Raw genomic sequence first — 26,385 nt, forward strand, 5'->3', positions numbered from 1 at the left:
TTTATGTCCCATTGCGCTTTGGCACTGAGTGTAAATGAGATACATATTTATTTACTATCATCGTCTCTTTTACAAAATACTCTGCTCCTCGAGGCCTGCACAAAATGATCTAAAGATCTAAAAACAGAGAGTGAATAAATGCGATATTTCATGTAAATGTAGGAATGGTTACTTGATGTTTCTCATGACAAAGAGAAGGATTCCGAAACTTAGTTATCCCCTCAATGAAAACCCATAAATATGTTTTGAAATAACTGACCGTGGCCAGACTAGACAGACATAAACGGAAATACTACATACCATAAATCGTCTGTAGTACAGATGTCATATCAGGGACTAAGAAATCTGTAAATTCCTTTTATTGAGTTTTCTTTTTAACATGGGGGAGGGCTACCTCGCAGAACGACAGGAAAGGATTCCACATGATAAGGCATTCATCAAAATAATGTGCACATGCTTGACATAAAAAGAAAGTAAACGATGTAGATATATCTGGGGGGGGGGGGGTTTTCCATCGAAGGACATTGTACCAGTGGAACAAATTATATTCTAAGAACGCATAATTACTCCAAAATGCAACTGACTGAAATCCTGAGCACATAAGTCGGATTGACGTTCCTAAGCGGTGGAATTTCAGTGCGGTACGTAAGTCAAGACCGAATCAGAAGGAAGGTAGCAACTGACAAAATTCGAAATGTCCGTCTTTTGTATATGCAAATGATGATGTGCATGCAAGAAAAATGTAGTATAGACAACTGCTGTTGAGGTTTCTAAGGATACCACCTTTAAAAGACTCTCTGATAGTCGAACTCCCAGTGATTGTTCCAACATAATATACTGAAACTTAACGTTAGTCGTATCATGTATAATACTGGTCGGTGATTCCCCCTTCTGAATAGAACGACTGGCTGTTTTGAAAAAAAAAAAGTGATTGAAACAGTATGTCTCTCCGTTTGCAAGCTAGAATGATATAACAATTAAAAAAAATAACTTTTGTTATTTTCAGGATTCAGTCACTAATGTTCATCATTATGTCTATAAAGTAAAAAAAAAGAACAAAAGTATCTGTTCCGGATAACGGAACCATTGTTTTCCGCCTTGGACTTGTATGCTAAGCACTTAGTTTTATTCGCAGACTCACCAATCTGAGTTTGTCAATAACATAGTCCAGCATTTTTCCCGAATGAGATATCAAATGACGACTTATCTAAGGCGAGTTATAGGATATTAAAACATGATAGTGTGCAAATCTTAAGTCTGATATTACATGTGCCCTGAAGCATTTTTTTTTTTGGGGGGGGGGGATGGGGGATGTTTCCGTCGCTTAAAAAGGTCTGAAGCAAAGTCTAATCAGTGTCTGCTGTGAATGTCGAACCTACAATGGGGGTTCCTGTAACGGAGACTAGCTTCTTTCAACTGCAATTGTATCAAGAAAGTTTTCAAACAAATGAATCGATGGACTGAAGCCCCTCGATCTGATACGGGTAAAACCTTGGCGAGTGGGTATAAAAACGATAGTTGCGCCAACGATCAGCAGCTTTCGATCCGACGGCGTCCTGAGAAGCAGTTCTCCAGTTTTCCGGTTCTTGCCATTCTTCGTTTTCAGCCTATAGAGTCCTTCGGCTGCTGCGAGCAGAGCAATAAATAAACAAATTAAAAAGAAAATAATCAGTCTCGCTGCCAAAGTCTTAGCCAGCTCTGAGATTGTCCATAGTTGGTGAAGAAAGACCAAATCCGTGCGATCCTGACACGAATGGAAAATCCGATGTGCTCAATGGACAAGAAATTCGACGAGTGTTCCTCTTCCTCTACGGCTGTCGTCTGCGAAAAGGACCGAGAGCAGGTTTCTTTCGAATACGGACACTTCGACTCCAAAGCCCACTCCAGGCACCTGAAGAACAACATGTTGAACAAACACAGGTAGGTGTAGCTCTCGCTTTAAATATAGAAAATCTTACTTTCTTCCGGTAATGTTATAAAATTTTGAAATACGGAAATGGGTATATTTTGCCACTACGTCAACTACTATTGGGAGTAGTGATTTAAAAATGTTTGAGTTTTCACATTTGATGTATATGTGTAGGTCAGTTGTACCGCAAAACATCCTACCATAAAGATTTCGCAATAAAGCCTAAAATACAAGGAGACATCAATATTTTTTTCTCGATAAACCATAATCTCACTGTAGACGGTTTATTCTACAATTTTATTATTACTATTGTTCACATTTTGAATGTTTTACAATACTCAACATTGATTATACCGTTTACAATTCTACATTGGTTGTTTCTACCCCTAACTCACATTTCAAAACTATTTTGAAGTACTAAAGCTGGGTTTTTGTTTCATCAGCTAATAGTAAATAATGCCCTAAATAAGACTTAATTCTCGTATCGTAACGAAACAGTGGAATACCCATTAGAACTTGTTATCGATGTAAGTTACTGTTACTTTCGTCATCTCAGCTGACTGATATCAATGTAACGCCTAAGATGTAAAGAAAACCAAGGGGGACAAAAGAAAGCCCGATTGTTATGTAGCGTAAGAGTGGCACTGTCTTTACTGTCTATCTTGTACAGTTTTGGGCTTCTTTGTAAAAAAAAAAAAAGATTTGATACCTCGAAAGTAGGATCAGGAAAAAGCAAATCCCATTTCATCGTGGTTTTAGCTTTAGTTTCGGGACAGGATGTAATGTGCGCGGTGGTTGAGGGCAATGTGAATGAATGAATCTAAACTTGGATGCGGTTTAGTGTGTCCCTATGAGGTCACCCGCCAGTATCACTACAACGAATTAAAAAAAAAAAAGATGGGATATGCTATCAGTATATATGTCATTGTCGTAGCACGATTTTTCCGTTGGTGTCCTTCTGTGATCAATCAATTATGGATCCCCTCTGCAGAATTTAATCCCACTATTCAGCGTGCAGTTTAATTATGTTTGTATTTTGGAAGCTTATAATCATGTATCAAACCCGTATAAAGGTTAAATATAAACGTCTTTTATAAGCGATGTAAAGAATGAATCTGCCAAACAAACAATGATAGTACCAGTTGTACATTTTTGTATTCTTTTTATCGCTGTGTCTGTAGAATTAGAATTGGGTGGGATAGGCAGAATGTATTACACTTCAAAGATTCTACTATTAGCAGTTATCATTATGAGACTCAGATGTAAAGAGAGAAAGAGGGAGTGAGAGAGAGAAGGCGAAAATGTATTGGTTTATGTGGGTTTCAATCAGATAGAATGAGAAGACATATATTTCATTTCCAGGTACATGTACTTGAAAATCAATGTGTGATTATTGATCAGTCACGATCCATGCGCTAGCGTGTGCCTTGTGCCCTGCTTGTAAACACATTCAACAACCTGAAGAAGTAAAGGATCTAACGTGTCTAAATCATCCACTTTCAAACTTCTTTAACGTATTGTTACTCTACCTTTATTGGTCTATAAAAGACATTCAAGAATACACAAGTACAAACGGATTCGACGAAGACTTACTAGGAGATATGCGAGGTGCCTGAAATCGTGAAAGGAAACAAAAGAAATACTGTCACTTTTCAAACCATAACCTCGATAAAAATTGATCTTGAGCTTGGTACACGTACTTCCTGATACCAAATATCACCTTTGAGTAAACTTTGGTTGTAAACGGGAGAGCTTTTAAAAGAGAAGAGGGCAAGAGGAAGGTTATAATGGAGGCACAGTGTACCTCCTTTGGAAAGGAGGAACAGGAAATGGGCTCCTATTTCCATCTGGGATACCTTGCAAACATTTTCACCTATTGCTTACTGGAGCCAGATTAAAACCCTTTAACTCTTCTCAGGATCGAACCACGGTATCTCGAAGGCAGTGTGTTTGGCAGTTCGTGACCGCTGCTTATACAATAGGTCCCGTATACCTGCTGTTATATTCACCAGAGCCGTGAGAGGAGAACTATCAAACATCTAATAGGCTGATCAAGTTCAAGTTCAAGTTCATTTATTTTCATTTCCAACAAACAAAATAATTGTAAGTACAATGAAACATTCGTATAAACAGATGTCAGAAAATCAGTACCACAATGCGATCAACAGAAATAACATTGTAACACAGTTACAGGTAAATATCCAACATAGATACAAAAAATAACTCGTGTCGCTGTGGTAAATGCATACACAATATTGCTGGAAATGGAGGGGACTGCTAAAAAGCAGAGCTTGTAGAGTGCAGTCCCCTCGTATAAAAAAAAAAACACACACACACACACATAGTAACAAAAACAACAAAACAACAATTTCCCTAAGCGGAAAAAAGAAAAAAAAAAGACAGACAAATACACACATACATGCACACATACCAATGCACATTGACAGACACAAGGCGGCTCTCTTGTAAGGAAAGATAGATGAGAGGATAGGCTGATCTGATTAGACATTTTAAAAAGTGACTAACAAAAAGACAAGAGTTATTGAGTGGAATCTTCCATAATCATTACGTACCCATTTAAGCCAGCATTTGTGTCATTAGAACCAAAATAGGTACAATGAAAATTGCAGTTTTATTCTTACTTTTGACTTGAAAGCAAAATTCAAGTGTTGAATTTTGAAAAAAAAAATGATTATGTAAAAATGACATTACCGTTGAGTAACCCTACTTCAATACTTTACAGACTTGTTTTGGGGCCTGTTTCTTCTAGAAATGACACTTGTGAACTTCCTATGTTAAACAAATTACTCTCATTTGGTAATATTATGCACTATTCATAAAGTTTAACGAAGCAGAGCTGGCTGCCCTCCAATACCGTAAGTAAACATTGCTGCTCCACAAAGAAAGCCTTGTTAGAACTTGTTCTCATTTACATCACGCAGGTATAAAATTTAGGGAATGGCACCGCGGGTCTCTATTCCAACAAGAACCTGCTTTTGTCTCATTCTCTTTTCAAAAGGGCGGAGGGGGTGGGGAATTAGAGCGTTTACAAGAGACATCAAAATAATCATGATGAATAGCCCTTTGTTCTTCACAGAGAACGGTCTGTAGCATGGTTTTGGCCACGCAACTAGCTGAAATGTCTTTCAAGCGTCACATTCATTAACGTAACCATGGTAGTTGACTAATAGGTCTTCTGAAAAAGAGACATAATATGCCTGCTACAATTCTAACTTGATAGTGGTGCCGGCATGATTAGAACATGCTTTCAATAACATGAATTACTAGTGGCGCGAAAATGTAAGCCAGAGACTGATAGGGTGACCAAAAGAATATATATATATTCCATCCAAATGTACCTCTCTTTGATACAGGTCTTTTGGTTGTACATAGGCTAATCACTAAGTACCTCAAGAAATATGCGCCATATAGTAGTAAACACTTTTTACTGTTTTTTTTTTCTGCACCCTGTTTAGCCCCCAGCTCCGAAAAATCCTCTAGAACATTTTTTTTTTCATATTCCCACAGTGACATAATCCTCATGTAACACTTGCGCTGAACGATAGACACAGTTATGTGCCTTATCACTGAAACTACTACCGGCACTAACTCAAGACAGCATAACATGTTCTTTTTTATGCAAATATTTCTGACAATTTTTGGACATAGCAGTTGGACATTATACGAATGATGCACAGGGCAGAGTGGATCGGTGAGAATTGGATGCGCGAGTTTAACTTTGGAACTGTTTAAACCCACTCACTGCGCTCTTAGGTTTTTATAGACTGTTCCAAAGTTAAACGAGAGCATCCAATTCTCACTGATCCACGAAATAGGCCTGTGCATCATTCGTGTTATAAAACGGGCCAGTAAATTCATGAAATCCAACCATTTTCGCCAATCATGCGTCCGGTACACCTACGACACTATACAAGACTTGAGCCATGCGTTCGGATTTCACCGGACGCATGGCTCAGTGTGGATCAGTAAAAATCAATGCATGACAATTGACCAATCAGTTAGCAGAGATTCTAAAGCCCAATGTATTTAATGCACATAACTGTGTATCTAGGTGATTAGGTTATGTACCGACCAAAAGGCATCTATTTGGATTGCAGGGACCTTACAGGGACTGGCTCGTGATGCCTGCATGATTAGCAACATGCTTTGCATATGATAAATTGGATAGTTTTGTGAAAGAGTAATCCAAAGACAGGAAGATACCGGACATGTCGTGTAATGAATATCATTTTTGTCCACTCATGTAATGAGAACATCACAAGGCAACTTAGATTTGCATAATGTTCCACGAGGAATTACAATCGAGGTATAGTACATTGTAGTGCAATCAACTTTGAACAATTTGATCTTGTCCAACAGATCAAATTTCGGTAGTTTGATAGGCCTAAATAGGGAAATGGGCAGGGAAGCATAAATGGGACAGGAATACAAATTCCGCTAACAAGTACTTTGCGAAGTGAATGCATGATTATAACTGATGGCTTCATGATAACCTTCCTCTCATGGAGTTGTCGCTTCCTAACTCGCAGGTATCATATATCGGCAAGCGATAATGTTTCCTGCTCAATATCTTTGAGCTAAATAGACAAAGATCGTGACTCACGTTCATGCATTTACGTAATCTTAGCTACAACATACATATGCCGCAATGCTTGAGGTTAGAGTAAAATAGGCAGGTTATCGGGGACAGAAAAAAAAACCCCACAACACTCCATCCAAATGTATCTTTCTTTAACATGAAACAGAAGTCAAGTACATCAACATCATCTTTGTCACTATAGTGACATCATTCATATATTATCATCACATTAAATTTCCAACGAGATTGCATCGATCGATAGCACTGCTATAAAAGTAGCTGTAAACCGACTGGAAACAGTCATTAGAAATCAGTAGGGCCTATATATGCAAAATATGCCCCCAAAATGCGCTTTGTACGTGATCACCTAAAAAATCAAAACAAAACAAAACATGCGCATGAGCAAGTAAAACCTGCTGTCACTTTAAGACTTTGACCATCTTTGACCTTCTTACAAACACGTAGATGTTCTTAAAGCAAACAGAAGCAATCGGAACTATCTATTCACAAGTCTGGCTCAAGTCTTTGATATCATCTTTCCCATTAACTGAATTTATCATTATGCTTGATATACCAAAATTTGCCAAGAGGGGGATTTTTGCTACGCAAAGTGTTGTTGAGAGTTGAATAATTTATACGATGGTGATAACATGGGAGTTTGTCAACATACTAAATCAAATGAATCCAGAAAAATGACGTTGATGCAAAGTTGATTACATTATAACATTTTTGTAATTTATGTCCCTGTTAATTTGGAAGCCAATAATCAATGTCTTGAAAAATAGTAAAATATTGTTGAGATTTGAATATTTTATACGATGGAAACAAGATGGGATTTGTCAGTATAAAAAAATCAAATGAATCCAGGGGCCCGTCTTATAAGGACTCGTGATTGATTCAAATCAATCGCAACTTTACGATTGAATGCAAATCCATCTTATAAAAAAAAGTTATGATTGAAATTAAGACGGAGAACTGCAATCATTCAATCAATCACAAGTTGCGACTGATTGCAGCTTTCAAGAGAGTTGTGACTGATTGATTTCTATCACAAGTTTTACAAAAAGGGCCCAGAAGTAACGTTGATGTAAAGTTGATTACATCACATTTTGTAATAAATGTCCCTGCTAATTTGCAAACTAATAATCAGTCTTGATTTATGATACCTTAGCACTCTGTTAACAATAAACCAAAAAACAAGCAAAGAAACAAGCGTTCAGGGAGCGATTCATACGTTTTCTAACTCAAAACCATATCACAGCGTCTCATACAGATGTCAACGGCAAATTGTTAGTGTCACTTTAATCGTCAGTGCTTCAAACTTACAGTATACCTGTAAGTCACTTTGACTGAAAATTGAATGTCGAGTAAGTACTGCATGTACAAATTGGATTGTCCTCGACAATTGTGAACCCGATGTCATAATCTGTTGCCATCCTTAAATAAAAAGGACTTATCAGCACAAAAAATACTTATGATAATGGCTGCATGTGGTACCTTTTAAAATGTTATATAGCATTGTCACCGCGTCCACTTATGTATTTCATATGGAGGTATTTCCTTTAGCCCATCCTTAATGAAATACAAGTTCATAATTATAATGCTAACTCTCGAGCTAATTCTGCAGTGCGTTGGTAAAACCGTATATGTTTCAAAATAAGACAGTTTTTTGCACACCGACTCAGAAGTTCATAGAATATGATCAATAATCAAACAAAGGAACAGAGACTTAATCAATGCACGTCACTTTTACTCTAAGCGTTGATTGATTTACTGATGTAGTAAGTAGCACATACAGATGTTGCATTTATCATAGATTTAATGAATTAAAAGCGGTCGGGTCACTTAAAGTAATGTTTGTAAGTGCTACCTCCATAAACCTCAGATCTTGATACGTGATCAAAGATGCTAATAATGATTATCTGTCACTGTTGGTCAAAGTAGTAGATAAGCTATTGATATGACTTTTTTTTTAATTTTCTGCTCCTAACAGGTGGGTGGTCCCATACTGCACTGTGGCAGCTGTCCTCATTGCATGCGGCGCTCTACTCGGTCTGGTAGCGGTGTACGTGGAGCTGTGTCACGCAAACTCTATACTAGAGTCAAACCGAGATTTGATTCATGCTCAGGACCTCAAGATTCTCAATCAGACCATCGCCATGGAACGGTTCAGGATGGAACTCAGCAATGTGCAGGTATAAACACAAGCTAATTGAATCCCGTTCTATTATCATGCCTTAAACCATGACAGCGGTCTGACCTAGCAAATACGATAATGACACTTTCATATTCATTTTCATTTTATTTTCATTTCCAACAAAAGTTTACAATTCAAATGATATTTGCATACGAAAAAAAATGAGTCCAATGTGACTTCTGCATTATTCAAATGAAGGTAATGCAGATCGGGGTTTTTTTTTTTTTTTTTTACAATGCTTTGTTTCTACTGTGTGTGCGTTTGTATGCATGACTAACCATGGCATGCAATAACATAATATGGCAACACGTACATCTAAACATAAACAAAATTAATATTATGAGGTAGACATCATGACGATGTTTACAATAAACACAATAAACATCAAGGGTTGAAGAAACCAAGACATGTGATGTGAGTGTGGCAGATCGAAAGATAATGAAAAGACAGTGTGGGATGAGAGAGGTGAAAATAATGTTACGAATATGAAACAGAGAAACAATTCAATGGATTGAATTAAAAATTAACTCAATATTGTTTAATGAAATACGAATTCACAAGGTACCAATTGGCAAATAATTATTATCATTTTTTTTAAACAAATATGCTTGTCGTAACAATGAATGCTGAGTTTAAGACAAGTCATGCTAGGTGAAAAAATGGAGGGACCCACTAAAACGCAGTGTTTGTGATGTGCGGATCCCACGAAGGGAATCGAAATAAATTGATGACGAATAAATTTACTAAGAATTATCTATATATCTATCTATATATCTATATCTATATCTATATCTATAAGAGAGACAGAGAGAGAGAGAGAATATGAATATGAATACAGATAAAGATATAGATATAGGTATATATATATAGCTATGGATAAAGATACAAATACGAACAACAGCAACAAAAAACAACACCAGCAAATCTTCCAAAAGCAACGGAAACATCGGAAAGTACACAAAGACACAAACATTTCGCTTCAGCGCTCTCTCTCTCTCTCTCTCTCTCTTTCTCTCTCTCTCTCTTTCTCTCTCTCTCTCTCTCTCTCACACACACACACACACACGACGTTCGTTTTGGGTATATAAAAAAAGTAGTCTTGAATAAATAGTACAACCAAATATGCCTTGATAACTTTGTTTTCAGACGACCTGTCCTTCAGTATCAAACAGAGTAATCAATGTCCTGCCTGTTGAATGATTCTTATCATAAGAAGTCATTCACAGTTGAGTTTGAAGATTCCAATCGTTTCCTTTTCTTTTCAGTTCATTATTATTAGCTTTCTTCTTCGGGAGAAGTATAGGTCAAGTAGTTGAAGCGTTCGTGTGTGCATGTGTTTTAATTTATATATGTATTGGAGTTGCATGCTTAACAGATATGAATGAGTTCGATTCAATCGTCGAAAGAACGCGAAATATTTTTATTTCATTTTATCGTTTCAACTTATTTTCTGTGAATGTATTATAGTGTTCAAACGTACAACTATGCTTGACAAATTAACTTAAATGTTGATTAATCCATATCTTTCAATTTGAACTTGCGTGAAAGTCAAGGTTTTCCTTATTTAACGTCGTCACAAAAAATCCTGCCCTAAAGCTGATTACTTCCTGTTTTTGACTTTATCTTCTCATCGTCCGTTATCTCCCCTTCCGTTTTGTTCGGTCGTCTGAACCACAGCACATAATGTCGCCATTACATCTGTTTTTACCGGCTAGGGTGGTAGGTACGTCTCGCTCTGTCGTGCCTGAAGGATCCACTTTATTTCCTTGTATAACATGAGAAACGGGGTCACGATGAGGCCAATGAAGAGACAATCAAGCCATTTCAAGGTCATCTACAGTAACGATTTCCTTGTTTTTTATGTGTTATTCTACGACAACACTTGGACGGATAGTATAGGTGCTATTGCGTAATGATGGCGTCAAACAATTAATAGGGTACACAAAACACGGAGTAGATATTCAGTGTGATGTCATAAGTATTCATGATGCACTCGCTACCAAACAGGATGTTCGAACTTGGAAATCAACGATTGCGGAAGTTATCGCAGAATCATGATAACAAAATATCTGTCTAGAATGCTCTAAGTGTTGATGTACACAAGTTAAAGATGAAGTAGTTCTGCAAAGATCAACATGGCATATCAACCTCCATTCTTCAGGTTTACGTCAGAGACTAACAAACCTTGTTCCCGTTTTTATCCACAGCTTACCTTGTCACACACACACACACTGTGCATGACTGAAAAGAGCACAACACATAATAGAGCAAAATCATTCCAAAGTTTATATCAATGGCGATTGACTACAGAATTCGCATAAATATCGATTACAATTATTTAGGGGTGGTTGTAATTTTTCCACGCAGTTTGATAATCGTGATTAGAATCAGTTTGGTTTATCAGTTATCCAAATCAATAGTTATCATATACCCAATAACCTTTTAAATAAATCAATTAACAATTAGTGTTTTACAACAGTAAACTAAAAATGACAAATGTTAGAAACATGAAATTGTAAAGGTTTGAAACATTAATTTTCCATAGAGTAGAGGATGATACTTTGAACCACCTTTATCGTCGAAAATGATCGACGGTAGAATTTGTTTTTCTCTCCTTTTCCTTCCTTCATTTTCTGTTGTATCAGATTCTGAATTGTTTCGATGTTTATCCAATGATCGATCAGACGTCTTTACGCCATGCAAATTGTGAAAAAGGGGAGTGCTTTCTTCTTTAATATCAATAAAATTCAGAAGAAAAAAAAAATGTTTCGCCGGCAAGAGAGTGTTCTCTCATGTATAAGCCCTTTCTGCATACGTTTAGATGGTGGTCAATCTTTGGACTCACGCTAGATACTTAGAGAGGATGTGGAAGTAGCAAGTTATTAGCATTGTAATAAATATTTAACAAAACGACTGAGGTTGGCGAACTAGGTGAGCAGAGATTTACTGAAGTATATTATAGACATTGTTGTCATCACATTTAATCACGTGGTTATCATATATCTTTTATCCTATACCTGGAGGAGACAAAGCTCGTAGGGAAATGATAACCACCCCATCGGAGAAAAGATAAGCAGAATGCCGAGGTCAGATTGGTAATCTGTGTAAAAAACACGCGCCTGGCACGGCTCCATCAGGAGGGCTCCGGCCAATCTTCGAATAGAATCAAGGACTAGTTATTGGAGACGCTTTCTCCATGTACTAACACACGACTCTCACCACGACCATAATCATTGTGTAATTTTAAAATGCATGGCCATGTTATCTTCAAATCAGCTTCAATCATTAGAGTACAGTGTATGTATTCAAACAAAGAGAGTGGTGGACGTTTTTCATCAGAATCAGGCACAAATTAGAAATGCTCTATAAATGTGCAACAATATCATCCGTCATTCAAAACATGTAGGAGTTGAAAACTACATGCATGTAGAATTATTGATCTCCCATTACCTCTGATTTCGATAAAACCTTGTACCATTAAGCTGCACTAATTTTGCACTATATTTCCTAACTTCAATCTCACCGCGCAGTTACATTATGATTATTTCGAGGAAGACAAATGAAGATTTGTATCAGTATCGTGTCAGCCGGGAAAATTGGAGAGTTCTCTTTCACCCTATCATGGAGCAAATGCTTTGTTGTTTCTAACGGTTACTGAGTATCATCGTGTGTAGTACTCAATGGACTCGTCTTTGGGTACACAAATTCCATCGGTGCCAGATAAAAATGTCAGGGGTAAAAATGACAGAGGTAGTAATGCAGAGGTTAAGAAATAATTGGAGAAAATCAGAAAGGGGGTATCTAGATTCAATTTTGTATGTGGACTAAAGATATCAGGTCCAATGCAATCAATGCGCAAATATTAATGATTTTGAAACTGAAACATGCTAAATATTTGTTTACGCAGCACGGTAGTGCAAACGGTCGTCATGACATTATTACCTCTAACACATTTGCCTTTGAAAAAGTTACCTCTGACATTTTATCTCTGAAAATTTTACCCCTGAAATATTATCTCTGGCATTATTACCTCTGACATTTTTACCTCTAGCATTTTTACACCGAACCCTTCCATCTTTGCCTGTTTTCCCATTGATGGGAAATATTTTGCAGGATTGAAATTGCCAGAATACTGTATTTGAATTCCGATTCTTGTGTTGCATTCTGTTGTTGTCCTGTCACGAGTGACCAGTCATAAATCACGAAGATTTTGACCATAATCATGGGCTGTTTCTGTGATAGGAAAGTATTGCTCCTGAATGTCTCATTTGCCTCGTACGCCGGTCCGAATTGTGCTACCCAAATCAAGACTATTGTACAGTGCTGCAGTCTTATCGGCTGAAAGAGATAAGTTTATAAAGAACGAAATTCCTCACCCTCCACTTTGGATTTTTATCATCTGTGAGCTTAATATAAGAGTGTTGAACGCAGTGATGATGTTTTCATGGTGCGATAAGAGGTTGAGCTTTGATATTCTCATGAGCCACTGTTATTTCGATGCCCGGAAAATAATCGGAAGTGTCCTCGTTTGTGCGTTGCTTTGAAAAGAGTTGAGGTTTCTGTCACCAGATCGAGCGCGATGAAACACATTTATAACAATGTAAACAAACATTGCTCTGAGCTATACAGAGGTCCGAATCGTTTTATCAATCATCGTGACCACTCTTACAAAACAAAAAACAAAAAACAAAAAAAAGAGCTGACTGCCCTTTTCATGGATCAGAAAAGATAGAGAGAAAAAATCGTAACGTTGTTGACTGAAGTACAGGATCTATCGGGAAACGAAAGGTGTCATCGATGAGCCCTGATGATTTGAAGAGGACGTAGATATTTATTTGCTGACGGTATCACAGCCGGTTCCGTGAGAACTGGGTTGCAATTCCTGTCCCAAATCCAAACACGATCAAAAATATAGCAATATTTCAGGGAGTGGCACATGATGTGCCATCGTATCGTGGTTCATTGTTGCAGCTCGAAGGAAGAGAAACAAACAACCAGTGGGTGAGGAAGGTCATCATGGTCATGTGACGTTTCAAAAAAAGAGCCTCACTTCATTTAGATATGAGGTCTTGATTTTCATATTATTATACATGAATCTAACGGCACCATATTCGGGTGTGTATCTGTCAGGGACTGTTAACTTAACCTTCAAAGGAATTCCTGTAAAAATTAGAAATAAATAAATAAATAGATAAGGATACATTTCCAGTACAACAACACCTTGGCAACTGTGGATGAGAAGGGTTTGTACACTCTCGTCAAGTCTTATGTTTTTAATTTCAACCCAAATAAAAGAGAGATACTGTTGTCATTGTGGCACCAAACCTACCGGCCTACAATCTATCACTGCAGATGAATGAATTCCTGAACTCTACTTATATTAACATATTTATGGTTGGGTTAATTTACTATCACTTTATAAATGAAGAGGATTATGGCGGGAATTTTCGTTGGGGCAAGTCCCTTGCTACCGGAAGAACAGGCACCTGTCCCAGGTAGTCGTAGCTAGTTACAATTAAGGCTCCCAACATGTTGCTTTCACACGCTCATACTCTCACCTTCGCCAAAACATTGTCTCCATTGTAACTTCATTCTTTTTAGCAGTAGTCTGTGACCGTATCTACTTATTAAATTGTAGTATTGGCTATATTTCTGTGAATAGATAGATACTAGGCTCATCTACATTTTCATTTTTGTTTACATATTATTGAAGCACAATGATATTTCTGACGGTTACGAGATGTGTAAGCAGCTATCAGTATCACCATGTCTAATAAATTTGCGCCAGTGGGACACATAGCCATTATTTTATTTATTTTGAAATATACAAGTGTTCCCTTTCTCTACCGTCCCCTCGCTGTCGGAAGCCTCCCGACGTCTCCGGTCCAGTCAAATCCCGCTTGAGAACATTTGGCTCTGGTTTCCATAGTGAAGATACTAACTTGGCAAAACTGCTGAGACCGGAGTTATAAGGCAGGCCGACCTTATTTTGACACAGCACTTTACTACATCTTCGAGGTCTACGTGCAATACAGCACCGTCATGACTTTTCTTCAACTTTGGGAGCTACTTGATTCACATTTCGTCTGAATCACGGGTCTCAAATAACTGTGCTTTCAAGAGAAAACCTAAAAATCACAGTGAAACTTATACATTTGGGTTTTTTCGGCTACATCTTCTATGTTTATCAAGTAGCTAGCTGTATGTTATGCCTATTTCAGGTCTAAATGTAACGTTTAAACAGAGGTAGCCTTAAACACGCATACGCAAGTTATACTGCATGTGTGTATATACGTATGTGAGTATGTTTAGGTGTATATATGTATGTTGGATGTATGATTTTAGGAATGAATGAATGAATGTATGTATGTATAGTATGTATGTATGTATGCATGTACACGCAAGTAATGCATATTGCAAGGAAATGCATAAAAAGGCCAGTTTACAACAGGGGAGTGTGTATTCTATCCTTGAGACTTTGTAAAGGACCAATAGCCAGCACTTGATCCTGTACATAGATTATTCTTCTCTTTCTTCCGCCCTTTCCAAACTTTACGTCGAATAGTTCCTATTTCCTTTCTTGTATCCATAGGGACTAGTTTTAAAGGTAAGTACCATGTAACTACACCTCAAATTGTATTACGGCAGAATTAACGGTACGATTTCTTTCGCTTTCTTGTTCTTTCGTGTTATGCAAACGGTTTATTTTGGGGGAACAAACTCTTACATGATCACGTTTATGGGTATTTGGTTGGGGAAATATTTTGATATTTTAGAATTTAAGAAAAAAACAGTATTTTCAGTAACTACAACGTGTCACTGATAAATCATGTAATTTTGTTCATGGATATTGTTTTATCTCAAAAGATATAGTTTTGAAAGTGCTCCAAAATTCAGTGATTCTTTAATGGAAACTTTGCGTGTGTCCTTTACATCTTCGTAAAACAAAATAAAACATTTCAGACAAACACCTCTTTATTGTTCAAAAAGAGTCGTACATCCTATAGATGGGTGGCGGTTCGCATCGAATTTTTATTTCTGTAGAGATGGGCGTGGGAACTGGAAATCAAAGTGAAACAATGCATTGAAACCAAGGTCTACCTGTTTTTACAAAAGCGCATGCTAAACTGTGTACCGCAAAACAATAACTGACAAATCCAGGGGTAATAGTGCAATGTTGGTTAAATGTTTTGTGTAGATGAGTTCTAATGTATTTCACCTTAGAGTACAAAAAAACAGAATAGGTGCCCATCCACATGGTCGCTCACTGTCAGTTGTGAATGTAGGTCGTCAGAGTTTGAATGCAGACGGCAGCAAAACGGTGAAATCTTCCTCCGACGTGGGACTCGCAATTTCTTTTCACAGTTTTTTAGGAAAAACACTTCTTGACCAGTCGTTATGAATATTCAAATCAGCTAGTTGACGATGTCATGCTATCACAATTTCTTTTTCATTTCGTATACAGAAATGACAAAAATCTCATATTTTAGGCTGTATAGATATAAAACTTGCCTTGAAACCACCCAAAATAAAGAAAGAACAGATGCTAATTCTGATATATATTGGTATGGAAACATGTTTTTATTTATATTAGCTAAAAATAACAATTTGTTAGCATTTCATACAATGTATATTACATAAATGTAAAATTGTGAGGGTATGATATCAGCAAGTCACTCATTTGAATATTTACAAGGACTTGTCAGAGAAAGGTTTTCCGAAAAAAAAAACCATGAAACTTCAAAATGTCATATCTTCCATATTTCTTATCCAAATTTTGTCCTTTTTGTATTGTTCAGTAGAGAATGTTTTTTGTCTTTCTTTGGAAGTTTATTTATTTTTTGACGTGGATTTCTTCTTTAATGATGCTGTCGCATGGCTGTTGTTGTTGTTGTTGTTGTTGTTGTTGTTGTTTGCATCAACAAGATATCAATCACCCCCAGAACTGGTAAGAGTCATTAACTGAATTGAATATGTCTCAGTCTTACATAATGAACACAACAAACAATTGGTAACTGTTGAAAATAATACTTGAAACATTATAATGTCACTTCTTAAATGAGTTTTCTGTCCTGAAAGGATATTGCAGTCGACCACAATTATTTCATTAACCGCAGAATCAACCGTAATGCACATGGTTTTTGAAAGACTGTCAGAGGAAGAAAAAAGAGTGTATTAAAAGTCTTTCGACGTCTATCAACAATTTACTATCATACTCCTATATACACATCTACATAACCACACACAGAAATCGCCTATGTAATGATACACAATGTAAGAAAAACGTGCGCCAATGTATACGTCTCTATTCATATCCCAAAGGCATGCCTTTTCTACTCGAGGGCATCTTCCCTTTAACAACCTCGTTTGTCAATGTTTGAAAGAAATGACGTCCCATTCGAAACAATTCAGTGAATGCTAATTTACCCTTGTCCTCAGCTGAAAGTGGCTCGAACACTTCTTATCTAAAGTCCTAAGTACCTAACTACTTGTTTCAAGACAAATGCATTTCTGGACTCACGGTTTTTTTTTATCATCTTTTTTTATTTCATTTAAAACAAAAATGTAATTACAACATAACATTTGCATGTATATAGGTATACAAAATCAATGTAGATCATTTCTTATGATAAGGGAAAATACAATTTGTAAGGATAATATACAATCATATTACTGTGATTTCACTGAATGAAAGAAAAGTTTTTTGGAATGGAGGAGACTGTTAAAAAGCTTTTCCTGTAATTTGCATACCCCTCATAAACAATGATTAATTATATGTATGCACTGAACTAACGAAACTGGACACATTGCCTGAAAATCAAAATATAGAGGAAACAAAACAAAACAAAAAAATGAACAAAACATACACAAAACATACATGAAGCCGATCTCAAACGAGGATAAGCGTCGAAAAAAATAATAATTGAGGGGACTAAAGTGGGCAGGAAAAAGAAGACAGCGAAAAGGGGCGAAGGAAGAGGAGTTCAAAGGTCATTAGCAACTCAGGCGAAGACAGAGCTCACCCAGGTATAAAGGAGACTGTTATATTGGGATAAATGTAGAAATGTTGAAATGAATTTAAAAAAATAAATCTAGGCCTTTCAAGAATGTCATATTTCTACAATAACAGAATTAAAAAACTTTTTACGGTAAAAGTGTTAAAACTTAAAGCTTCTTTTATGCTGTTGTCAAGAGAAATTGGTCCTAGCGAAGTAAAATTCATTGGATTCTCTATGTCCATTTTTCTCCTCGTCCTCCGATTTCTTTCGTTTCCAACACATGTGAATGCGGATCATGACCACACTAAGTACTGCGCTTTGCACATAAAACGAGTCAAATCAAACACTGCATTGGCTATTTTTCTAGGGTTTCTACAATGTTAGGGTAGAACCAAATAAACCGACGTTGATTGGCCTTTCGTTACGCACGAAAGTATAAATAAATATATAAATGAATAAAAATAAATAAATTTCTAGAGGCTAGGGCAGAATTTAATGTATCCCTACTTCCTTAAAACGATCAAGAGGGTGGTTTCTATTCAACCATGAAAGTAGATCCATCAAAACATCAAAACACACAGTCGATGCAAAACACAGGAAAATAGGTGCACGTGGTTAGCTCATCCAGGGACTCACTATCAGGTTTAGTACGTATACCCAGGAAAGTCGGCGAGTAGCGCCGAAGTACATTATATTCATTCTAACGAGGTAAACAAGTTCATTTTAAGCTTGGAGTCATTTGACCCCAACAGGACAGTCAATGCAAACAGGGAACAACCATCACCGGAAGCTTGTGTTTGAGCGTGTGGATTTCAAGGGTTCAAATCACTTTCCCCGATGAAGGAGGTCATTACACAGCAATTCTTTTATCCTCGATGTGATCAGAACATTGTTCCAAGGGCGAATCCAAAGTCGCTTCAACGTGAGCCAATCAGCTTCCAACTCTATGAGTCAGAGTCTATATTTTGATTAGTTACTTATGACTCCCTCCCCCCCCCCCCCCATTCCTGCCCTTCGTGGAAAGTTTTAACATCAAAGATTCCAGTTAGCATGACATTGGCGTTGTTGAGACATACTAAGATTTCCAACAATGGCATGATGGACAACACCTACTGTCTGTCGATGAATCGATATCAAAATATTAATACAGTAGATCTAGTCAGAGTATACACTCTAAAAGTATTACTTCATAAGATCTTTCTTTGAGCAAAAAAGTAGGTTAGAAAAAAAACAATAAAAACTAAACCTTAAGCCAAAATCACCTGTTCTTCTGATCAACGTATGCACTTTTTCTTGAGTTAACCCTCGATCGCTGTCCCAAATAAAACGATACCCGTTTCCGAATGAGCAATGATGTGTAATGGTCAGTGGCAACACTGTCAGGTGTTTCTCCTTCAACTTCCAGAAACTGTTTTTATATGGAGGTGACCAAAAACAAACTCGTGTTGGTTGCGTTAAACGAGAAAAAAATCAAACTCACGTCTACTGACCTATCAACTTATTCATTTCCTGATGACAATGACTAAAATAATGTGTCATTTTGTCAGGAAGATCCGGACGGTTGTGGACCAATGGTCATCCCTAGAATGATGTCGAAATATTTGATGGAAGAAGGCGACCAAACCTGATGCACCTGTATGTATTTATGTTTATGTGTGTTTGTGTGTGTGTGTGTGTGTGCGTGCTTGTCTGTCCATCTGTCTGTTCCCCCTAGCCAAGAAGTGTCCTGATCACCAATACCCTTCATTTACAGAGCATTAACAAGAACTGCAGCCCACAATTTGGTCGTAGCTGTATTATCATGATTATCGTAGCTTGATATTAGGTTTGGCCTCCTAATAAATCGGGGCCACAGGTCTATGAAAGAATTGAGATAAGAAACTTTTCGACTGAGAAATCATAACCTCGTTGCTTGTTTAGTTCTCTTTTGTTGTTGTTGGTTTTTTTTCTTTGCACGGTGTATTACTCTTCGAGGCGGCTATCATTGTAAATTATGTTATCAAAATGGAAACGTGCTGCAAACAACGCCACATGACAATGGGAACAGGATACACCATTATCAAAGTTTTTAGTGAATGGCCGTGAGAGTACTGTTTCAAAAGATTGCCGGTTAATAACAAAAGAATGATAGAAAAGACCTTGGTGTCATGGAAGTAGGTCAAAGTAGAGCAATGGAAACAATGAGTTTAATGAAACACGACATAAGAGTACTAAAGAGCCGACTCTCCAGAGTCTACAGGAAGTAACAAAGATAATGATCAACCCAAAAGCTTATTTCGATTGACGAAAACATATTCATATTTTTTCTCAAGGTGATACAAACAATTATGTAGTTCTCTGAGATACATTCAAATTGCGTGCTAATGAATGACTTTATCAAGCTGTATACGATAGGATGCAAACATGCATCGAACGTTCGTCAGAGGTAAGAATGAATAAAACCAAAGATGAGCAAAAACATGTTTCGCATTATTTGATTTGCTGAAAACAGATTATGATGAAGTTGTATTCACATGGCATTTTCTTCATATGGCATTTTTCCATTTCCATTTCAATTTTATTTTCGTATTTCTCGATGGAAAATACACAAAATATAATAATACAGAATGTCCAGCTTGGATATATACAAAAAGAATTACAACATAGTACATAGCGGTCGATGCGTCATTTTCACTCAAAATAAAGAATGCTAAAGAGGAATACGATGGAACCTGGCGGTGTTAGTTGTCAACCCCACGAGTCTCTAGTGTTTGTGATGTGTAGAACAATAATTTAGACTAATCAGTATAAACATCACAAAAACAAAAAACTGTTTTCCTTCAGTCCTGAAGTACACAATTCATTATGAATGTCTAGTCTGCCATACATACAAACACATGAAACCTAATGGGGTGTGGAATGATAAGGAAAAGTTAGCCACGTGATAGGGAATAGATTTTAATTTCCTTTTATTATATGAAATGAACTGCACTGATTTCATATAACTGTATATAAAAATTCTTGAACTTTAATTGTATTTTTGTTAGGAAATAAAATAATTGAAATTAAATAAAATGAATGAAAGGTAATGTGTCTGTAGTAATTTTATGTCTGGGTGTAAATCAGCTGCAAAATGATACGTATTAAGCAAATTTTCGATCATGATTATAATAATGATTTTTATTATGTTGTTTGCAATATGTCTTTCCTTGCTATGTTTTTATATTTTAGTATTTACTTTCTTTGTTTACAAATACAGTTTTGGATTTTATTTTCAATGATGTGCCCCTCTAAAAACCTAACCCTAACTATGATTGAAAGTTCAATCCTTCTCAACAGCGGAAAATAAATACATTATTATCCATCCCGCGACCGCTGTATTATTTGTGTGCACTTTGGACTGTGGCGCCATTCAAATGGTTGTCTACAAAGATTCACCTCTAATTCGCGGTAATGGAGAACAAGGACATGTCACATAACCCAAATCCTTGGATGAAATAATTACTTTTTTCCCCGCTAGATCTATGCATAAGCCTGATTGTCAACGTCCGCCCCTAGATCGCGAAGTATTTCTCTGATATCCAATCAGGTTACTGGATATTCAAACTTCGAACATTTTTGATCTGGTATTTCGGCGGCGCTCTGCGTTGGCGCTCTGCGTTGGCTAATCATGACTAACAATATCCGATGATTGACAGATACAGGTCAGACCTTGAAAGCTAAATATTGGTGGCATGATGTTCTTGGTAGATAATGAGAGAGCATTTATCTCCTGAAGTGTAACAGGACTTCTATTTCCGTGGTGGCGACATGGACTTCTCGCTCCTTCCGATTAGTTCTCCATCGCTGGAGTCGCCCATAGACTGCAATAAGCATCATGATGACTTATCACAGATGTCATCTGAACTTTTGAAACTAACGGAAATAATCAAACGGAATGAAACGGAAACAAACAGCATTGCCCGTGGATTACCCAAGACTTTTTTTGAAATGCAGCCAACCACCCCTATTAAATGGGATGAAGGACATTTCTACCAAAATTGAATTCTACAGCTACGAATTACAGTTTAGGTGCCCATTTCAATGAGCAATTAACAGTGACTATGTTAAAGTATTTCGTGTAAGTCTTGCTTTTCTCTGAGTGAGTTCCACTAACTTCGATTGTATCTTAATGATCATGATGTGACACATTCTTTCCTTCGCATTGCTTAGTGTGTTGTTAAAGTTAAATGATGTTGTTAAAGTTATAAACTAACAAACAATTTATCATCAGGTGATTTTATCAAAGCAAAAGCAAATTTCCATCTTTGTTTTTACCTAATCCAACGGACAAAACAGCACATTCATTCAATGAACGTATTTCAAGGTTAAACCGAATGTTAGTAATTCAATCGTGACTGCTTGTTCTCTTTTAATTCTACAAATTTCAAAATTTTGCAATAGTTTGAACTCAAACTAATTCAAACATTTACACAAACAACAAAAAATATCTTGTGTTCTCATGCCTTCTCCGTAAATGAAATTTACACGACCAACCTTATTTCAATTTCATTTCGTTGCATTTTCCATGTATTCCTTTTCATTTTCAACAAAAAGTATTAGTGTACAAAAAAATTCGTGCAGATATATATATACATATATACTGTATATCGTCTTCACGTATCGAAATATTATTTAAACACACGATGAATTTTGAAACAAAGATCCATGGTATTTACTAAATGATTTTTAAAATGGAAGGGAAGCTAAAAAGCAGAGCTTATTCCCCTCTTCGCATTTTGTCTTTTTATGAAAGATGCTCCTTATTTGTGATTGTATTATAGCAGGTAGAGCCTATGATGGTGATAATGCTCAAAAGATAGAGAGGAAAAGACGAAGACAAATAATTACTCAGCAAGGCAGGTCAATGCCTGAATCTAAGGTCAAGTTCACATCCTGCCATGTGTATCTGTCGAAATCCGATAATCAGGAAGCACATGCTCCTTAGATCCCTTCACGCGTTTCCTCACTTGGCAAAGACTCGTCTTTCTTGCATATTGTTGTCAGGGCCCTGGTGCCGGACGTAGGATGGCGTCGTCGGTCGGTGGTAGAACCGTGCCGGTGGCTCCGGGGATCAACAAAGACTCGTCTGCTCCAGGAAGCACCTACGTTCGCTGGGGCGTCACGGAGTGCCCCAATACCTCGACCCTCATCTATTCCGGTAATTATTGATCCCTGTGATAAAGCTAATTCAGTAGGACAAATTAAAAAAAAGTGACAAGAGACCTTGTGGATAACAAGAGATCATTTTCCTTTCTGAAAAAAAAAATAATAATAAGGATTACTGAAATCGAATTAGTCATTTGGTGTGTGGCACATCCCTCTAACATCCAAAAGGAAGACTCAGGTCATACTCATATAAAATTACTTGATAGTAAGAATCACTGTTCCATGCTTTATATCTCACATAATATTTATATTAAAGTACATCACGTTTACATGGCTTTCCTTCTAATAATATAGTCCCTACCACCACCACCACCATCCCCCAACAAAAAAGCAACAACAACAACAACAACATCTGACAAATAAAATCATGACTGTGTTTTGTTTTGTTTTTGTTGTTTTCTTTGACATGTGGCTATCAACTCCACGTCTTCCTTCATGCATCTGTCGTGGTGGATAGGTGTGGCGGCCTCTGGAAGCAGTCTCTCCTTGGCTAAAGGAAGTGGGAGCAACTACCTGTGCATGACCTCTGACCCTGAATACGGAATGGTCGTCCCTGGGCGCCAGGAGCCGCGAGCAAGGATCTACAGCGTGGAGTATAGGAACGGCAACACTTTCGGCGACCAGTCGGATTTACACGGTCACGTGAGTACAGTTTTACTTGCAAGGACTTCAAAGCCTACTGTCAATTATCCATAGACGAGGATATTTTTTAAGTTCATCGGGCAGCATGTGCCAATTTAGATTCCATTTTTTTTAAGATTGTCATCGCCCCACATATCAAAAGCTTACCCTGCAAAATTGACCTGCATGTAAGAATAATTCAGGGACTTGAAAACATGAGTGAATGAAAACGCTGAACGCACAATCAAGAGGGTTCAACATGGTGGTATGTATGCCATTCAAGGACTCACACTGTCACAGCACTTTGAAAAGTTATCCACCTCAAGACAAGGTCTAACTCTAATGCTAACTGCTTAGCTTTGATGAGGATGATAGTGTTATTGTCTTTTTAATGGTCACAACCGTTATTCCTAGTTAAGAACGCTAGCACTATCAAATCTTATTATGAAAATGATACCAGTACACTCAAAGAAATATAATTATATATATATGAAAACTTTGAACAAAGAAAATGGGCTTTCCATAGTTTTCACTATTTATCATTTGTTTCTGGTCAGTTTTTCCTTCATTGTTTCAAGTTATATATCGTATATACGTATATGCGGTTGAGGTATTGGAAGCAAGAATCTAAAATTATTGTTTAGGAAAATTCAAAATGGAAGTAGCACTCCTTATATAGGAAGGAGAGCTACCTTTTGCCGGGATTCTTTAACCACTGCATGTTAATATACATTATTGAAAGTATTTTACGATTTAAAACAAAACGAAAGGAGGAATTGATGCTATTTGTAGCTAACTGCAGGGGAACCAGTCCAGAGGAGATACGGGAAAAGGAAATGAGCCATTCTGGAAATCAGAAATAAGCACGGATCGTAAAATAAAGTCAGGGGTAATATTGGGGAGGTGACCGGTATTGAGACCAGATGGTTAAGATATCAAAACCTACCTATCCCCGTGTATAGTCCATGGACCGAGGTGTGGGACGTAACGCATGCGCAGAAAAAGACACAGGGCACCTCTTTCTCATGTATGATTACATTAGTATTGCAAGTTTTTCAAGGTTATCTTTGTCGTTATACCATTACATAGTAAATAGATAGATAGATAGATAGATAGATAGACATATGAATAGATAGATAGATAGATCAATAAATAAATAAATAAATAAATAGACAGGTAGATAGGTAGATGATAGATAGCCCAGTTGCAATTGAATGATTTAAAAAATCTTCTGAAGATCAGGAGATTGCAGAGTTCATAATTTTTGAATAGTCTACTAGGTCCCTCAAATACAAATGGGACCTCCATAGCAACACTTTAATCATCACAATATCCAGATCTTGATGTCAGATTAACTTTTACCATTAGTAGACATTCGATGGTCATAAAGACTAAAGAGGCCAGTGATACTAGAGAAGGTAAAGACATTGGCTACCTTTCATTTATCCACTGGTGCGCGAACGAGGAGACCTGTAATAACTTTTCAATTTCTACTCACTCTATAGGATGTTCCGTGTGTTTCTTGCATGGCGAGCGGCCGACAAGGCATCATTATGATCCCTGGGAAGGCTAGCTGTCCGACCAACTGGACGTTGGAGTACGGTGGAATTCTCATGGCTAGTAGACACAACAACGTAAGTTTCAGAGGTCGTAAAGGGGACATCTAACCCAGTTTAACCAGCATGAAAATTATTGATTGCAGAAAGCACCAATATTATAGTGTATCGGCACGTATGACACTCGGACACTGTACAAAATATGATACGAGTAGTTAAGTGCAGTGGTTATTACAGGGCTGGCTATTAATCTTTGATATAGGTCGACATCTGGTTGTCGGCCGAAAGCCTTCTTCCCATCAGATCATGGGCCAGCAAAAAGTTCAGTCCTAAAAGATCGGCGACCAATCTGTGCAACTTGCTTTCCGTTTCACGACAAAAAACAAAACAAAAAAAATGCCGATCGACTAAAAGTTTTCGATGCAACATTGAAAACTTAAAGCAGCCCTACACCTGCTTGCAAAGCTGACAACTACTCCATCTTATCGACTTAAAAACAACCTTCGACAATAAACTACGGCCCAGTGGTTTCAGAAGTTGTAGAAAAGTCGGCGATCGGTCTTCGCTTATGTGTGAGCGGGTCCTCAAGTAGCAACTCATAGCTAATCAGAATTGTGATTGATTTTTGACGGAAGAATGAGGGCAGTTTTCTCTTTAAATTACCATGTTCTGTCTATCAAAGAAGAAACACTATTATCATGTTTATCGTACTGCAGATGCGAACGGCCTACATCTGTGTGGACTCGGAAGCCGTCACCCGACCGGGCACGATGACCGAGGATGGAAACAGCTCTCTCCTTTTCCCCGTAGAGGGCGTGTGCGGCTCTGGCGGCGGACTACCGTGCGGGCCATACGTGGATGGCAACGAGCTCCAGTGTGCCGTATGCTCGCGCTAAACACGCTCGTGAGAAACTCATAGAAAGGAAAGTTTGGCCCGTGTTCTGACCTGGAGTTTCATTAAAACAGCGAAAGATTTTTTTTTTTTTTTTACGTTCACGTTATGCTGCCACATGCATGGATAAAACAGGGACGTCACATTTTCTTTCATAATCATAGATTTCAAACTTATCGCATACGCTTACTTTGTTATCATGTTTGAAAAAAAAATTACACGGATTGTGCAAATGTTTGTAATCAAATCAAAAGGAGTCTTCTCATGAAATTGGATTTCCATAAGGATCTGTTTTATACAAAAGGTTCCCCATCTTTCATTTCATTCATTAGAAAGGCAATTGCGTACCTCAGAATACGGGTCTGTGTCATCTAGTTACGCTGTTTGGTAATAGTTTTTAGTCGTTCATAAAACCTAACAATAT

General features: G+C 37.3%; 1 protein-coding gene across 1 annotated transcript; it reads left to right on the forward strand.

Annotated features, from left to right (window-relative positions):
• Window positions 1–1,716: 1,716 nt before the first annotated feature.
• LOC139743846 (uncharacterized) lies at window positions 1,717–25,965 on the forward strand. Its single transcript, XM_071654303.1, has 6 exons — window positions 1,717–1,920; window positions 8,503–8,704; window positions 22,731–22,884; window positions 23,350–23,534; window positions 25,019–25,147; window positions 25,786–25,965. Exons 1-6 carry the CDS (start codon window positions 1,754–1,756, stop codon window positions 25,963–25,965), a joined length of 1,017 nt encoding a protein of 338 aa, XP_071510404.1. The 5' UTR covers window positions 1,717–1,753.
• Window positions 25,966–26,385: the final 420 nt, after the last annotated feature.

This window comes from Diadema antillarum, unplaced genomic scaffold (genome assembly GCF_040938485.1).
Source record: "Diadema antillarum isolate AM-2024a unplaced genomic scaffold, OU_Dant_1.0 seq00001116_RagTag, whole genome shotgun sequence".
NCBI lineage: Eukaryota > Metazoa > Echinodermata > Echinoidea > Diadematoida > Diadematidae > Diadema > Diadema antillarum.

Coding starts and splice junctions, on each gene's coding strand:
- LOC139743846 (XM_071654303.1), top strand. CDS start 1,754: ATGGAAAATCCGATGTGCTCAATGGACAAGAAATTCGACGAGTGTTCC. Junction 1,921..8,502: donor AACATGTTGAACAAACACAG/GTAGGTGTAGCT, acceptor TGCTCCTAACAG/GTGGGTGGTCCCATACTGCA. Junction 23,535..25,018: donor AGTCGGATTTACACGGTCAC/GTGAGTACAGTT, acceptor CTCACTCTATAG/GATGTTCCGTGTGTTTCTTG.